The 16,693-nt window shown below is 45.8% G+C and overlaps 2 protein-coding genes across 5 annotated transcripts in view; one reads left to right on the forward strand and one right to left on the reverse strand.

Annotated features, from left to right (window-relative positions):
* PIGN (phosphatidylinositol glycan anchor biosynthesis class N) overlaps window positions 1–11,248 on the reverse strand; it is a 117,501-nt gene extending 106,253 nt beyond the window's left edge. For 3 of the 4 annotated variants that reach the window (XR_010829505.1, XM_066992525.1, XM_066992523.1), the window contains exon 1: window positions 11,154–11,225. The gene's annotated coding sequence lies outside the window, so the exon portion shown is untranslated. Of the gene's footprint in view, window positions 1–11,153 lie in introns of all 4 variants that reach the window. The other variant, XM_066992524.1, reaches the window with a different exon arrangement.
* A 113-nt stretch (window positions 11,249–11,361) lies between these two features.
* Window positions 11,362–16,693, forward strand: part of RELCH (RAB11 binding and LisH domain, coiled-coil and HEAT repeat containing) — a 75,459-nt gene continuing 70,127 nt past the window's right edge. Inside the window, 2 exon segments of the mRNA XM_066992522.1 lie at window positions 11,362–11,723; window positions 11,726–11,992. Of these exon segments, the coding sequence (XP_066848623.1) occupies window positions 11,501–11,723; window positions 11,726–11,992 (490 nt within the window). The 5' untranslated portion in view covers window positions 11,362–11,500.

The following is a 16,693-nucleotide window of genomic DNA, read 5'->3' on the forward strand; positions in this document are numbered from 1 at the left end:
CAGTCTCAGCCTGCAGGTTCAATGTGGGAACCAGAGGTGGAACAGGATCTCAGAGGTGCCCTGACACACCTGTCAGCGTAAAGAGGAGCTGCAGATCAAAGCCTCGGTATCAAACGCCTTGGTGCCCAGCAGCTCTCCAGCACGCTCGTCTGGCTGGGAAGAGCAGAGAGCAGCTGTCCCAGTACACTCCAGGCGCTCAGACATCCCTCAAGCCAGTGAAGTCTGCCCTCACGCCCCCCAGGCACAGAGGAGTACAGGTAATGCTTCTCAGGAGCACACGTCTGCTCTAGCAGGAAAAACGCTTTTCTACGTACTGTTCCTCTGCATCCTCAGAGACACAGAAATGGAATCCAGCTTTTATGGGGCACCACACAAAAGAAGAGAGAGACCCTTCCTCTTCTCCTTCCTCCTGTTGTAGGAGTCATCGCAAGCAAATTTCTCTGTAGAGTCTGGTGCTTGATGGTTCAAGGCAACCCCACAAGACATATTAAAAGGACAAAAAAACTAGGAGAAAAAGAAAAGTAGATTGACTATTAAGTTATAAGAAAAAGCAAAAGCCAAAGCCTGTCAAGAGAAGCAAAAAAGAAATGCATTAGACACATAGCCCTTTTAACTTTGGAGGACAAGGAACTGAATCTAAGTTTATTTCTAGTGCAAAAATCTCTGCCCTCGTGTGCTTGGCCACCCAAAAAGTGGATAAACAAACTCTCCCTTGAAGATGTATCTTACATCTTGCTGTCAATAAAACTTAAGTTAAGGATGTGTCAGCATTTTTGGGTCCTCTGATGCTTTCCCAGGCAACCCCCTAGCAAGTGACTCAGTGCACTGCCTCCCACAATCCAAAGATTTAAGCTTTGCCCAAATCCTGATTGCATTACTCTACTCAATTCCATTTAGCTACTGCCTATCACATACTAAGAGAAAAGATTACAGCTTCTAGCCTTACAGACAATAGAGTGAGAGTCAGGAGCATGTTTCAACCCATTTATCACTTGTTGTTTCTTACTGTCCATCCAAAGACGCTACTTACAATAATACAGCTCAGGCAGCCAATTCATCTCCTCCACAGACTCAGCCCAAGCAGCAAACAGTGCATCAGGCTCTGATTTATTCTTTTTCTGTATTTTCTCTCCTTCTATTACTACCACCTAAAACTAAATACGGAGCCAATAACGACATTGTCCAACCTCCAGTATGTCACAAACTAAACTATGTATTTGTATTTAAACTATTTGGAGCCAACAACAGAGTTTCGGATTCTTAACAGAAAAGTACTAAAGACCCACCAAGCTGTTCACTGCCCATTAAATAGGAGTTGGCCACATGAGCAGAGCAAATAGAAAATTAGCACTGTTCTGGGTTGCCTCGTGGGCTTCCGCAGACTGTGTTCACAGCTTCTCACTTTATTGGATCTTGTACGTGATCAGAGAAAAGACCACATACGTGCACAGGGAGTCTTCAACAAGACGGAGTCAGCAGATGCCTTTCCTAAAGTCTAGGAGATTAAAGACAAGCAGCAAGGATCACCTAGCTGCAGATAATTATTTTTTTCCAGAATAAAGTGATTTGATCACGTGAGAGGTGGTCTTTTTTTCTTTTTTAAGAAAAAGAAAAAACAACACCTGCCACCAGCCGGGGAACCGAGAAGGCCTCCTCTTTCTTTGTACTCACACCTATCAAAACCACCCCAGAAATCCCTCCTTAGAGGCAGGTTCCTCACCAGTGCTCGTGTAAGTGCAGGAACTACAACACCCAGACTGGGACAGTAGCAGGGGAGCAAGACAGCTGCGATGAGCCCCCTGCGCCCCATGGAAGACAAGAAGCAGGCAGCCTGTTCCACATCAGCTCTCCTCTCCAGCTGAGCCATACCCTGCTAACAAGACATTTTTCGCCTTGCACCACAGCCCAGTACTTCCCCTGCAGCCAGGTCTGGCCGCTGCACAACCTGCATCCACAGCCCCCCCGAAAGGATCAGCTCCCTTAAAGCTGAGCGGGAAAGCTGATATAATTACGGAAATGCTTGTTTCCCTGAAGCAATCCACATCCAAGCTGTTTTTCCCTGAAGTTATAATCTCTCAGCATTACAGATAAGGCAAAGAAACCCATATTTGTGCTGCAATATAACATAGTTCTTTGTGAGAAATGTAACTTTTCCTTTCCCTGCCTTTTTTTTTTTCCTAAATATGCAATAAAACAAGCACAAAACACTACATGGAGTATGCCTCACTGGCAGGAATATTTTTTAAGGATAATAAAGTGTCAAGAGAGGGAGCTGTAGTCACATTAATCAATTCTTTTAGAGGGACCATGCCTCACTAAATACTGCCAAGTCTGTTGGTTAAGATGAAGAAAATCCATTGGAAAGGCATTTTCAATAAGCACCAATGGCCTTGGTAAGTATCTTTTATGGAAAAAAGAAATAGACAGGAATGTCTGCTCTGTTTCTGGCTGACGAATACATTTTTCAACTAAACGGCGTTGTGTATTATGTAATTTAAACTGTCAAATTGGTGACTGTACAATTTGTCCATACATAAAACATGATCCTTCCGCTTAGGGCAGGGGAGCGAAATGGGAGTTTTGCTGTGTGACAGTATTTTTCGTGGTGTGGCAATTATACTCCATCCACGATAGCGCTAGCAGCCCTTACCCTATTCTTTTACTAGTCTAGATTTTTTTAAAGAGTTAAACTTGTCAAGTAATACAATCAAGTGATTCCTGCTGTCAAGGCACACGCCTAGTGACTGCACAAATTTATACAGCAGACTTACCAGCCGGCCTCCCAGTAAGCCTACTCGCATCTTTACACAATACTTAAAACATTGGAAACTCAAAAACCTCATCGTGACTTCACACATACAATGAATGTAAGTGAGATAATGATCAAGTCCCTCTTCCTCCTTTCCCAAATTTCATTTTCTTTCTCTGCTGAGGCATAATATGCTCCGTCAGACAATGAAACTGTAATGACAGTATTTTTACTTGCTCTTGCACTGAAGTGGCTTTTGTAATTTAAACCATCTGTTTATAATTATTTTATGTTCAACATCTTCACTGAGCATTTTATGGATTATAATAACAAATGACATCTGCTTTAAATTTTAAATGTGGTTCAGTAAAGCACATCCAAACCTGAGGCAGAGAGCCCAAGGAATATTTAATTTTCTTTTTAACATCTCTTGATAATCAAAATTGCTTTGCCTGCCTAGAAAAGTCTCCTTTGCAAAAACACTCCAAGGAGAAACCTGACTGTGGCCTACGAGGCAGAATGACTTGAACTTCCCTGCAAATCAGTCACTCCAGTGCCAGCCTACAGAATTCAATCTGAATTACCCTGTGAGCACGGGAACAGTACCCACAAGTCTCCCAGGTACAGAAACATACTCAGGAACAACAATGACAAGATGACGGCGCTGAGAAGGAACAAGGGTGGTTTTCTCACGCTTTGAGGCGTGGAAGAGAACAAGAGCATCATCCTCTGCAAACACTGGTCAGCCAAGTACAGAGAAAGGGAAAGGGAGAAACGCAGCATTACTTTTGCTCACCATGCAGGCCATTATAAAAGTACAGATCTCAGAAAAAACAAAACTCAAACCCAACAGCTGTGTCTTTTTTTGCTGTGAATCAGCTATTTCATCAGCAGCAGCACTTTGGGAGCCTGTCTGTTTTCAGGCAGTATTCACGATTCCTTTCGGATATTTCTTGACTTTGGAGTCATACCGCCATACTCTATAAGCAAGATTTCTTCGAGCACCACTGTTCTACAGCTTAACATCATATTCCATGGACATTTCATTCATATATTCATCATTTCATAAACATAGACTGTTTAGTTGTTTCTCCTGCCAGAAGTGACTTGCATTATATTGTATAACCTCTATTCTTGCAGAGAAAAGGGATGTTTTGACTTCATTTCTTCATGTCCTGTTTGGAGATCTCGTAGACAGATTTTTCACAAGTTTTGTGGATTATTTTTGGGCAAAGAACCTCCGCCTAGGAGCACCTAACAGAGCCCAGCACACCTGCTTCCAGGACTGCTATGGTCAGTAAAGAAGCAGTACTTACAAGAACACAACTGCACGGAAGACCACTTGCCACAGCAGTCTTGCTGTCTCACTGGAGACCTCCCTGACAATCCAAAGCTGAAAGCCCACGAGATATTTGTAAAGTCATTTTCAATAAACACAGGCAGTGAGACACAGGCACCAGTACAAGCAGCACAGTTCTTCCCTTTATCAGTAAAAGATGGGAGCATCGAACTCTTCGAAGTCACACAGCAAATATTAAGGTAGAGCACACAGGGAAAAGGATGGAAGACGACCTTCAGCTCTATTAAGCTTGCAGTAAGAACCAGCTTGCAATTTTTTTCCTGTATATACACAGAGAAAACATTTAGACAAAGAAAATGGTGTTCAAAGTATGCTCTACAGAAGCTAGTTTAAGACTGAAAAAAGCTGAAACAAGAGAGTTTTGTCTTAAGTCACATTTTCTGATCAGTATCAACTGCTACCAAAAAACAAGAAATATCTTCAATGGAAGAAGCCACTTATCAGCTACTTCCTGCACACAGGCTGTCGAATGTCAATTTGCCAATAGTTTCAGGCTGAAGGAAAAAAGGACTGCAAGACAACCTTCTAAGCACAGAGTAACACTTTCAATAATAAATAAACACGTAAGTCAAATAATCATTTCACAGGTTCCCGCTCTTTCAAAAAAAGTGTTTTAGAAAGGACTCACGAGCTTGTGAGATAAAAGTACTATTTCAACCAATTCTGCTAGCCAGTAGAATTGCTTTTGATCATAAGGTATAATCAACTGGCTAGCGTAATTGCTATTGTACAACTCTTAACCTACAGAACCTGCACCCACAGCACGCCCCATAGAGCAATCCCTGCCTACCACCCGGCTCCCTCATCCCAAACTTGCCTGTTTGGCAGCTCCCGGAGGGAATTTCCCTTTCTGATGCCTTATCTGTCTTTCTCAGGGCTATGCAAGCATTAAGAAGGATCTTGGCTCTGCTTTAACTGTACGTGGGCACCGTTACAGACCAAGACCCTAGCAGGATCCATCTTAGAAACAGGCTTTCAGTATGTACAGGTTCATCATAAAGAAACTAGCACAAGGGGGGAAAAGTGCTCCAATCACCAAATGAAATGATTCAAGAAGCTGAAATAACTAGTTGCAAGGCCCAGAAAAACATTAAAAGGACGGACTGTATGACCTTCAAGGGAACATTCAACTTCTAAACTAGTAATGCAAGTGTACATAGTATTTGATCACGGATATGTTGAGGTTTATTGAGAATTCTTCAAGCAAAGAAGTTGTATTGCCTTCCTTTCACAAGTAGTTATTTTTCATTGACTGATTTCTCTGCTAACAAAACAACGGAGCGATGCAACACTGGTACGTAGAAGATTACAAAGAGCAGACACTATTATTACAGACATCAAATATAGTCTCATGTTAAAAACACACAGACAAGTTCTACCTACATTAGGTACCTGCTCTCAGGGAGGAAACAACCAGCTAGTTTTAAGGTGACAGAAAAAGTCTATTATTCATATCTGTGTAGCACTTATTTACCTGTATCCAACCATCTGTAGGAACTGTCTTGTAATTAAAAACATCTGTTTCCCAAAATAATTAAAACCAGCAAGGGAAATATTTCATCAGGTGTTGCTACACGAATACCTAACTGCTACTGCCATGTCAGAAGAACAAGAGGTCCTCACAGTCACAAATACCACAAGAAAAACCAAGCTAGGACAGCTGCAGAGAGTTGTCCTGTCCTCTGCTCCCATCCACATATTCCCATGCCAAGCCCTCCGTTGGACTGGCACAGCTGCCTGTAAAACTGCATAGCGAGACAGACTGGAGAATTCACTGAAAGTAACCTAAAGGAAAAAAAAAAAAAAAGGAAGGAAACTGAAATAAGTTTGCTCTAGTACAGTTGCCCATTCTAATTAATAAAATAGACCTCTGTTGGCACCAGATGGGCAGGACTGCATCACCTCCCAGCTGTGCTAACTTAGCACATTCGAAGCACGTCCTCAGATTCTTACTTTGTTTTCCAACTTATATCACATTTATTAACATCATTGCCTTCATCGCATGACCTCCTCCACAGGCTAGCTTAAATATCTTCAATCACATTTTCCTCCAATACTCGACTGAACAACAGCAGGCAGAATAAGGAAAACATAGTACATATAGAAATCTTTTTGCAAGTTGGTGGAGTGTGCTTCTGCAGTGACAGGAATAAATAAGACCTTCTCAATTTCAAGCCTTGTTTTCACCTCCAGAAAGCTTCAATAACGGACACGTTAATAAATTCAGGCAGCATAGCCTAGCCTCTCACGTGAGTTTAGTACTTTTAAACCTCTGAATGACTTTACAAAGACCATTTTCATACTCGATTTCCACTGTTTCCTTTCCCACCTAAACTGTCCTTCAACATGGTAAGGCATGCCTTCTTTAACAGCCATCTGTTAACCTCCACAACTTTCTTTCTGCACAGCCCACATTTGCAGACAATACACCCATCTTCCACAGGTTTCCAAACTTGAGTGAATGAAGACCAACGACTCAATTCTCTGATTTGTGGATGTATAAAAGGTCGTATCTCTTATCCCCAAGTTGTGGCTTCAGTGGCATTTCTCTCTATTCATTTTTGCAAAAACATGAAATATATGACACGAAATTTGAACAAAGTTTGATTCCGAAATTTCTAAAATTTTTCTCAGGCCGTAAATGTTTTATTCACCATGCGTCTCACAGCAGGCTCTTCAAACATCCACTGTTCACAGAAATGCTTCAAAACAACACATCTAGAGAGAAAAAAGTGATTGAACTTTTCTCCTCCCAAAGGAAGAAATTATTTCTAACCTCATAGAAAAATTAAGGTTGGAAAAGACCTCCAAGATCACCTGGTGCAACCATCACCCTACCACCAGTGTCACCCACTAAACCATGTCCCTAAGCACCAAGACCCACCTTTCCTTAAACGCCCCCAGGGACGGTGACTCCACCACCTCCCTGGGCAACCCGTCCCAATGCCTGACTGCGCTTTCTGAGAAGAAATGTCTCCTGATTTCTAACCTGAACCTCCCCTGGCACAACTTGAGGCCATTCTCTCTAGCCCTATCCCTAGTTACCAGTGAGAAGAGGCCGACCCCCAGCTCCCCACACTTTCCTTTCAGGTAGCTGTAGAGAGCAATAAGGTCTCCCCTGAGCCTCCTCTTCTCCAGACCAAACAACCCCAGTTCCCTCAGCCGCTCCTCACAGGACTTGTGTTCCAGGCCCTTCACCAGCTTCGTTGCCCTTCTCTGGACACGCTCTGGGGCCTCGATGTCCTTCCTGTACTGAGGGGCCCAAAGCTGAACACAGTACTCGAGGTGCGGCCTCACCAGAGCAGAGCACAGGGTGACGATCACCTCCCTGCTCCTGCTGGCTGCACTATTCCTGACACAAGCCAGGATGCCGTCGGCCTTCTCGGCCACCTGGGCACACTGCCGGCTCACGTTCAGGCGAGCATCAACCAGCACCCCCAGATCCTTTTCCTCTGCACAGCTTTCCAGCCACTCTGCCCCAGGCCTGCAGCGCTGCATGGGGTTGTTGTGACCAAAGCGCAGGACCCGGCACTCTGCCATGTTGAACCTCACCCCGCTGGCCTGTGCCCATCGACCCATCCTGTCCAGGTCCCTCTGCAGGGCCTCCCTACACAGATCGACACTTCCCCCCAGCTTGGTGTCGTCTGCAAACTTACACGTTCTCCTCTTACTTTGTGGGACATTATCGCATTTTTGTAAAGGCTGAAAATATTTCCAAGAGTCCCTTCTCACTTCTGTCTTATTTTTACTTCAGATCCCAACTTCAGATATATTATAAAGTCGGTTTCTATGGGTAAAGCTATACTTAACATACAAAAAATATTTATAAAATAGCTTATATTACATCAGGATTCAACAACCCTACAAAAATCAACACAAGAAGAGCAAAGACCGATGTGTTTCTACTCATTTTCTGCTTCAAGAAGTGCACGTTTAAAAATCCATGAAAAAATATGCATAGGCAGAAAAAATGGGTTTTGTTTTATACACTCCCCCCCCCAAAAAAAAAAACCAAAACAAAACAAAAACAAACAAACAAAAAACACAAGAAAACCCTCTGAAGGCTGTTTGTTTTTTTATCTCCTTACAAGCCATCCATATTTTGGATACCCAGCTTGACAGACCTATTTTTGGAACCTCATTTTCTGAGGCATATTAAGGTAAGCTATTCTTCAGACAAACAACTTGCACCCTTTAAAGGCAAAAGAAAATTTTAATTCCAGTAAGAAACAATGCACACCTTTTGGAGGCAGAAAAATAAATGAATTTGTAGATGTCTCCATCAAGTAAACTTATTTAATGCCTTGTTTCCAAAGCTTCAGCATCTTTTTCTGCCTCACACATCCTCCACGGTGATGGATGTTTCTTATGAGGCTTTCTTCTCAAGTCTCTTAAATTAGACTCTTAGAGTACCTATTTGTATACTGCAATAAACTATTTTTAAGCATATTGTTATTGCACAAGGCAGTTTAAACACACTTTTCTTCCTACGTTCTTCAGCTCTGGAATATGTACTTCAGCTGCGTTAACCTTATCCTAGGTGCCAGTAAAGTATTTTGGAGCAACTGAGGGACATCAGTGTAAATATTTCAATTAGTTTAATAAGCCAAAACAAACCTCTTAGGAAGTACTGAAAAAGAGGAATATTTTTGCACTATTTTAGGATAGAAGAGAAAAATTTAGTCCTTATTGTAAAACTACACAGAAGCCAGAAGCATCGCATACCTTAAAAGAAACGGAGACTTGTTTAAACCATCTTTAAACTTCAAATCACTTGTAAACATCGCAGATCACCACTAGAGGCTGCTACAGGACATCAGTAAGGGAAAAAAGGGAAAAAGACCACAAGCAGGTCAACTTTTAGTAAGTTCACACTGAGCATCCTTTAACTCTCCAGAAAGGAAAGCGACAAGATTTCCTTAACGAAATCCACCACACTGATTCCACCAAAGTACCAAGAGAAAACGCTTTTCTTATTTTTATTGTAATCTAAGTAAAAATCCCATTTTCAATATACTGCCGCTTCATTTTATGCTACAACCCATTCACACTCCCCTACTCTTTTCCTATGATATACACAATATGAAATCAGTATATTATTGGAAAAAAAAAAGTTTATTAAAGGACAGATTGATTGCATTTTAAGGAAAACGTATGTAAACTAAATACGGGAGTACCACTCTTTTATAGCATACTAATAGAACACGAATTAACCAGTTTGCAGTTATGGTACTAAGTACTCCTATATCTAGTAAGGCCCAGTAAAATAAGATTATAGGTAGTCTTGATACGGTTTCAATTAATTAGCAGAATGGTCACTTCCAAACACTCAGAAACACGTCTTTGTGCCTCCCTGAAATTTGGCCACTCTTCCATTAGAGATTTCAACCCCAGTTTTGCTTTCAGTAAAGCAACCAACAGAACTCCCAGTGAATCAGCTTGACACTAACAGAACTCCTACGAGCGTAGCAGGAACTGAAAGAGGATGTTTTCAAAGAAACAGAAGAGAAAGTAATGCTGACCCTGTTCAGCATTATTTCCAGTGAGCTGAACTTCCTTCAGTATGAACACATATTGAAGGCAGAGCGTAACAAAAGATGGCCTTGTCAGATGCACAACCCAGGTAACACCTTCACATCATCATTTTAATGAGAATGGTATACTTCCAGATAAAAAGCTTTTTACTACTCTGACTAATTCTCAGTCTTGAGGGACATGAGACAGGCATAAAGTAGAATCAAGACCCCAAAGTTCAGAAAGGCAAATTTTTCATTACTTAGGATACCAGTGCACAGGATCCCTTGGGAAAATGACCCCAGAGATAAAGGAATGAATGGGAGCTCAGAAATATTGAAAGACATTTTTCATAGGGCACAAGAGCTCTCAATCCCAACACGCAAGAAGTCTGGCAGGGGTGGCAGGAGACCAACTTGGCTGAGTCGGGCCATCTTAGCCAAACTGAAACACAAAACCAAAATCGACAGGCAGTGGAGGCGGGACACAAATCCGGAGAAGATAACAGGGATAAGGTCTGGGAGGGGATCACGAAAGCAAAGGCACTGCTGGAGCTGAACTTGGCTAAGGGTTTCTTCATTGAATTATTGAGATTTTTCTCACAAGGTACATAGGATGATCAAAAGATTAAAAAAACTGTATCCCATCCTCTGTCCCCCAGACCACCAGGTGGGCAAGGCATTGGCTGGGTGGTTGCATTCAGACAGCTGCTGCGGTCAATGGCTCTATGTCCAAGAGGAGAGCGGTGACAAGTGGTGTCCCTGCTGTGGCGAGGTGGGGGTTGGTCTATTCTCCCACGTGCCTGGTGACAGGACGAGGGGGAATGGGCTAAAGTTGCACCAGGGGAGGTTTAGGTTGGGTATTAGGAAGAACTTCTTTACTGAAAGGGTTGTTAGGCATTGGAACGGGCTGCCCAGGGAAGTGGTTGAGTCACCGTCCTTGGAGGTCTTTAAAAGACGTTTAGATGTAGCCCTTAGTGATATGGTTTAGTGAAGGACTTGTTAGTGTTAGGTCAGAGGTTGGACTCGGTGACCTTGGAGGTCTCTTCCAACCTAGATGATTCTGTGATTCTGTGATTCTGACGGGCCTGTACCAGGACACGTGCAGAACAAGCCCCAGCACAGGACGGACAGAGAGCTGTTGGAGCGAGCCCAGAGGGCCGTGGGGATGCTCAGAGGGGATGCCGCCCCTCTCCTACGGGGACAGGCTGAGGGAGCTGGGGTTGTTCAGCCTGGAGAAGAGAGGGCTCTGGGGAGACCTTACAGCAGCCTTCCAGTACCTAAAGGGGGCCCAGGAGAGCTGGGGAGGGACTCCATGAGCAGTGAGGACGGAGCTCCCAACCCTGACGGCGGCCAGAGCCCAGCCCAGCCCAGCCCAGCCCAGCCCTGACCCCCTCCCCTCCCCTCCCCTCCCCTCCCCTCCCCTCCCCTCCCCCCCCCCCCTCCCCTCCCCTCCCCTCCCCTCCCCTCCCCTCCCACGTCCCCCGGCCCCGCTCCCCGCAGCGCGCACTGCGCAGGCGCCACAACTCACTCGCCTCCCGCCGCGCGCCCGGCCGCGATCCCCTTCCGCTTCCGCGGCCCCCGCTGCCAAGAAGCCCCGCCCACCCCCGCAAGCCACGCCCCCAGCCCCGCCCACGCCCCCACAGGCGGCGGGGACGGGGCCGTCGGGCGGGCAGCGCTCGCGAGAGCGGCGAGCCGGAAGAGGCCGCGGGGCGGGCTGCGGAGCGCAGTGGGCGGCGGGCGGGCGGGCGCGCGGGAGGGCCTCGCCTCGCGTCGCCGGCGGCAGCGCCCGCAGCAGCCGGGGCGGGCCCGTCCCCGGTCCCGTCCCCGCCGAGGCGGCTCCGCGCGGGCCCCGCCGCGGTCTCGTCGCGCCGCAAGATGGCGGCGGCGGCGGGCGGGGGCGGCGGCGGCGGCAGCGTGAACCCCTTCCTCAGCGACTCGGAGGAGGACGAGCCCGGCGGCGGGCGGCCCGGCGGCGGCGGCGGCAGCAGCAGCAGCACGGAGCCGGGCGGGCCGGCCGAGCCGCGGCGGGAGGAGCCGGGCAGCCCCGAGGAGCCGGCGGGCCCGCGGGCGGCGGGGGCGCCGGGCGATGGCGGGGCGGGGCCGGGGCCGGGGCGGCGGGGGAGCCGCCGCGGGTGTCGATGGACGCGATGGCGGCGCAGCTGCTGCGGGACCAGTTCCTGCTGACGGCGCTGGAGCTGCACACGGAGCTGCTGGAGAGCGGCCGCGAGCTGCCCCGCCTGCGGGATTTCTTCTCCAACCCCGGCAACTTCGAGAGGCAGAGCGGCACGCCGCCCGGCGCCGGGGGAGGCCTGGCCGGCAGCGTGCTGGGGGCGGCCGGCGGCAGGGAGCCCGGCCCCGGGCAGCTCAGTAAGTGCCGGGGGGACGGGGCGGGCGGCCGGGCTGCCCCCGTCCTGCTCGCGGGTCCCGGGGAGCCTCGGCCTGACGGCGGAGGCCGGGCACGGGGCAGGAGCTGAGGTGGCTCCTGAGATGGGTGCTGGGCTGCCCTGGGCCTCGTGTGCCCTCCCGAGTACCTCCCCTCAAGAAGGAACGCGTGTGTTGCATGGCGAAAGGGCTGTCGAAACCCCTGACCCATCCCTTTAAAGTCTCACGGGATGGCTGAGGTTGGAAGGGATCTCCCGAGACAGCCTGGTCCGGCCGCCTGCTCGGGCAGGGTCACCCAGAGCACGTTGCGCAGGGTCACGTAACAGCTGTCAGAAACGGGCTGTCAGGAGCCCGCGCGGTGTTCCTGTCAGCGCGGTGCTTAGGCGCCCAAGGGTGGGCCTCAGTTCCGCGGGTACTGCCTGGTCGCACACCACTAGCGCAGTGTTTCCGATAACCAGTGCTGCCAGGCTTTCCAGGCGCTTGCAGTCTTGGGCTCTCCGTTTCGGGGATCACCACTTGGGATGGGGGGAAGTATACTGGACTAGCGTACCTACTGGAAGCGGTGAGGGTGTTTCAAAAGGTGTGGCATAGCTGGCCTTAAAAGCTTTTAGGTTTTAGTAGTAGAGCAGATGGCTTAGAATAGAATTACTTGTGTGATTTAACGATACGGCTGTTGAGAACAGTAGAGTTTTAAAAACCTGGTAGCTAATGGAAGTGGCACTGAGAGAGAGAAGTTGCCCAGCCACCTGACTTTTGAGGTCCTAATGAACTCCTGGCCAGCGCTGAAATGAACGCTGTTCTTTTCAGCAGACTGTTGAAAGGGTTATCTATACATATATTCCAAGATACCTAGTGGCGTTCTGCACGTAGTCCTATACTTCCGTTTACTTTACAATAAAGTTTCTAATGTTGCAAAGACCTGCAGTCAGACTTAAAAATTGGAAAGAACTGGTGGTATCTGGATGACTTGGATTGTAGGAGGCACATAGGCTTTCAGCTTTTATCATTTTTTTCAATGTATTTTAAAAACTGGATGGAATTTTTCTTCAATTCCTGCCGTGTTGTTTATATGCTGCTTGTCTTGTTTACAAATGCTTAGAATTTCATACTTGGCTTTGTCCTACTGAGAGCTTCAGTGTGGTTGCTTTCACGATAAGATTGGTGAACGTTGGAAGAAGCTCATGCTTCAAGGCCATGGGCCAGCAAAAACTTCTGTTTCCTTAAAAGCAGCTTTCTCGGGGCTTCCAGGCAATTCATCCAACTGACTAAACATTCTCCTTTCTATGCGAACATGATATGCTGTTTCCAGTTGTTGATGATGTACATACTCCAGTAGGATTAGGAGAACAGCAGCCTGTGTAAGTGGTGTTATACACCCCAGAAATTGGGGCATTCTACAGCAATGTACGTTTATGTGAGAACATCTTTATGGTTGTTGTGCTGACCTGCAGAATGCATGGCAGCAGGATGCAACTATTAAACAAGGGGGGAAGGAGGTGAGGAGAGGAGAGGGGCTAAAATGTATTTTTGGAGCAGTGTAACAATACTGAGGCATGGTAAAAATAGATATGGTAGACCTTAGGTTAAAAGTTACATAGAAGTGTCTTGAAATCCAGTGTCTATAACAGAAGTTGTGTGCTTTTTTTGTCTCAAAAGCATTTCAAAAGACAATTAACATTGACTGACGTTGACAGGTGTCAGATCCAGAACAATGAGAAAAATGTATTTTTGCGTAGCTCAAGTAGATTTTCGAACTTTTTTTGTCATCAGATTTGTTGAGATGTGGAGATCTAGTGCAGAGCTGGTGATTTGCGTCGGTGCTGTTCAGCCTGAGCCTGGTTAATGTTAACGAGAACTGAGAAGGACTCATATCTCTGAATTTAAGCCAATATCCAAATGTTAAAATTGATTGCAGAAGATTGATGGGCTGAAAATTGTAAGGTCCTTGCAGGAATTCTTTTCATTTTCTTCTTCAGCAGCTGGTATTGTATTTGATCAGATAAATAAACCACAGGTCTAATCCAGCAGTGAGTGCGTGTTTTCCTAAGTTAGCTGTGAAGTTAAGCTGTTGAGAGGTGGTCTGTTATTCCTGCAATCGTGCAGACTTGCAGAGAATTCATATGTGGGTATTCCAGCTACCTGCTCTCACGTTAATATGCCAAAATGAGTTTGAGCATAAAACTGCAGTTTTCTTCGTAGAAACTATTGATGTAGAAGGTAGTAGAATTTGGTATGATTGACATTTCAAGGTCACTTGAATTTTGTGCCTCAGTGGGAAAAAAAACAAAACACGTGTGTTCAGCGTAAAGAAAAAGTGTTGATGCCTAAAGTCAGAGTTCATTCTCAGCATAGGCCCTGCACCTGCTATCCCCTACTCCCAAGTTAGGTGACTCTGGTTGTATGCTGAGGTTTTCCGTAGTCTGAGTGGATGTGGAAAAGGTGACTGGCACTGAATGTGAAGCATGTCTGGAATGCTGCCTGAGGATTTCCACTGAGCTATGGGCAGCTTTGCACTGTATATGCATTCATATGCACAATGGGAGAATTTCACTGCAACTGTTCATCAGCAGCTCTTGGTGTTTTAGGCAAGCTAAAATATGGTTATATGGTTATGTATATATGGTGCTAACCACATATATATATATAATATATGCAGTCTTGGGCTTTTTTCCCTTTTCTCTTTATGGACTACTACAAAGAGGTTTTAGTGAAGTATCCTAGCAGCTAAAGAACTAGCATCATGTGGCCAACTAGTGACTTAGAAGCTGTTTCATCTCTGAACCGTGCTTCAGAGCGCTTGGTTACAAAGCAGTTGATAGTCAGATGACTAGGATCTCCTGTATTTTTGGAAAAAAACACCCCTCCATTTTGCAGCAGCAATATGTCACAGCTGCAAACAGAGAGAAAGCTGTACCGTAATGAAAAACGGGGAAAGGTGTATGGTGTCTAACACTTTTGTTTGTGGAATTTTAAAAAAATTGACATTGTGAAGGAGTCAGCGCTGCTCCTTTAGTCGCAAAGCACTTGTGTGCAGTCATCCTTCATATCCTGCATCTCTGCTTAGGTCTTCCCAAACTTACATGTTTGCTTCTTCCATTGGATTCGATAGCAGTGGTGACCAACCTGCTAGACCATTTTGCTACCACTCTTCTAATGCTAGTCATATGAGTGGTGTAGTTTGGAAGTCCTTGCTTCACACGGTATTCCAGATCTCTGAGGAGGCTTTGGTTAGCACCTACGTTTTAGAAGTAAAATTACGGTCCCTTCCCCATCACCGTTGTATCATATAAATTGAGACAATTAAAGATTAGAAATAATCCAGTGGCTCAAATGTCTCATCTTTGTTGCCCGGCCTCAAATGTTGTGCCAAGAAGTCCTTTAAGTTGACAGCCATAATTCAGGCTTGAGCATAGCAGGTGATGAAGACTTGCGTTTCTTATGTGTTTGGTATGGTGCCCTGTGAGTATTACGCTTGGTGAATGCTGTTTCCTGAAGGGATGCAGCTTACACTGTTAGAGTTAGCTTTAGTCTCAAAATCTGCCTTCTATTTTCTTCTTTATAAAGGAGAAATATTTTAAAAATTTGAAATGGCTTTAAAGAAAATCATAAAGGGGTTAAACTTGTCTGCTGCATTTGTATTTTTCAGGGGATTATTTTTTTTCTGGATATTTCAAAAGTAAAATTGTTTGTAATTTTCCAGGGGGTTGATTCCAGTTACATTAAGTTAATCTGTGAGTACAAATATAGAGAGAGTTGATCCTGCTACTGTGCAGTAAACTGCAGGGTTTTCTTGCAGTTTGGGATTTGTGTGTGTGTTTCAGATACAGTGAAGTATCTCTGTTTTTGCTTACAGCCTTTGGAATTCAGCTAGGTCCTACTGGAAGAAGGGCGCAGGAAGAGCACATTGATGATGCTATCACAAGAAGGTGGAGGCTTCATCACAGCTCTGAATCCTGAGCTACAGGCACAGTGATGCTGTGACTCTGTACGTGCCCTTGTCATGATCTGTGTTTCATCAGATTTTTGCTTTAAATGAATGTATTTCAGAAGAGTACTACATCAAAAGGGCTCCCACAGCTTTAATGACAATCTAAATAGGATTGGAAATTACGAAGATGATGTAATATCTGTTGTTCTAATGACTAGGGTTCTGCCTTGTATTGTTTTGCTTTCGTTATCAGCTTAAAACTTTCACTGGTTTCTTTATGAATGGTGATCTGACGGCTTGTGGGTGAGACAGTGGGTTTAATACCTGTTTTAGGAAAGGTCCTCCTCTTGTGAAGGAAAGGATTGAAGGGTGTAGGTGAAGAGGGTGTCAAGACCGCTGTTACGGACAAGCGGGAGACGCTGAATGTTGTCTCTTCAAAAGGACAGAAAATACCTGTATGTAATGCTGAAGGAAAGAGGAACTGAATTTTTGATAGCTGCAGCCAAGGAGTGAATTGTTTAATCTTTGGCTGATACCTGTATTGGAGTGCTCTGGGGTGTCTTGGTGGATCTGAAGATGGGTTCGTGCCCGTAATGGTGCAGTGACACAAAGAAGTGATGCGACCAGGCAGCACGAGGTACGTCCGGCAGAGATGGGCGAAGCAGGGCAGGCTGATATCCCCCAGGAGGAGGCAGGCACAGCTCAGGTTGTCACTGGGTAACAAGGGTTCCTATGGCCACACCAGGCGTTACCTTGCA

This window comes from Anser cygnoides, chromosome 2, assembly GCF_040182565.1.
Source record: "Anser cygnoides isolate HZ-2024a breed goose chromosome 2, Taihu_goose_T2T_genome, whole genome shotgun sequence".
Taxonomy (NCBI): domain Eukaryota; kingdom Metazoa; phylum Chordata; class Aves; order Anseriformes; family Anatidae; genus Anser; species Anser cygnoides.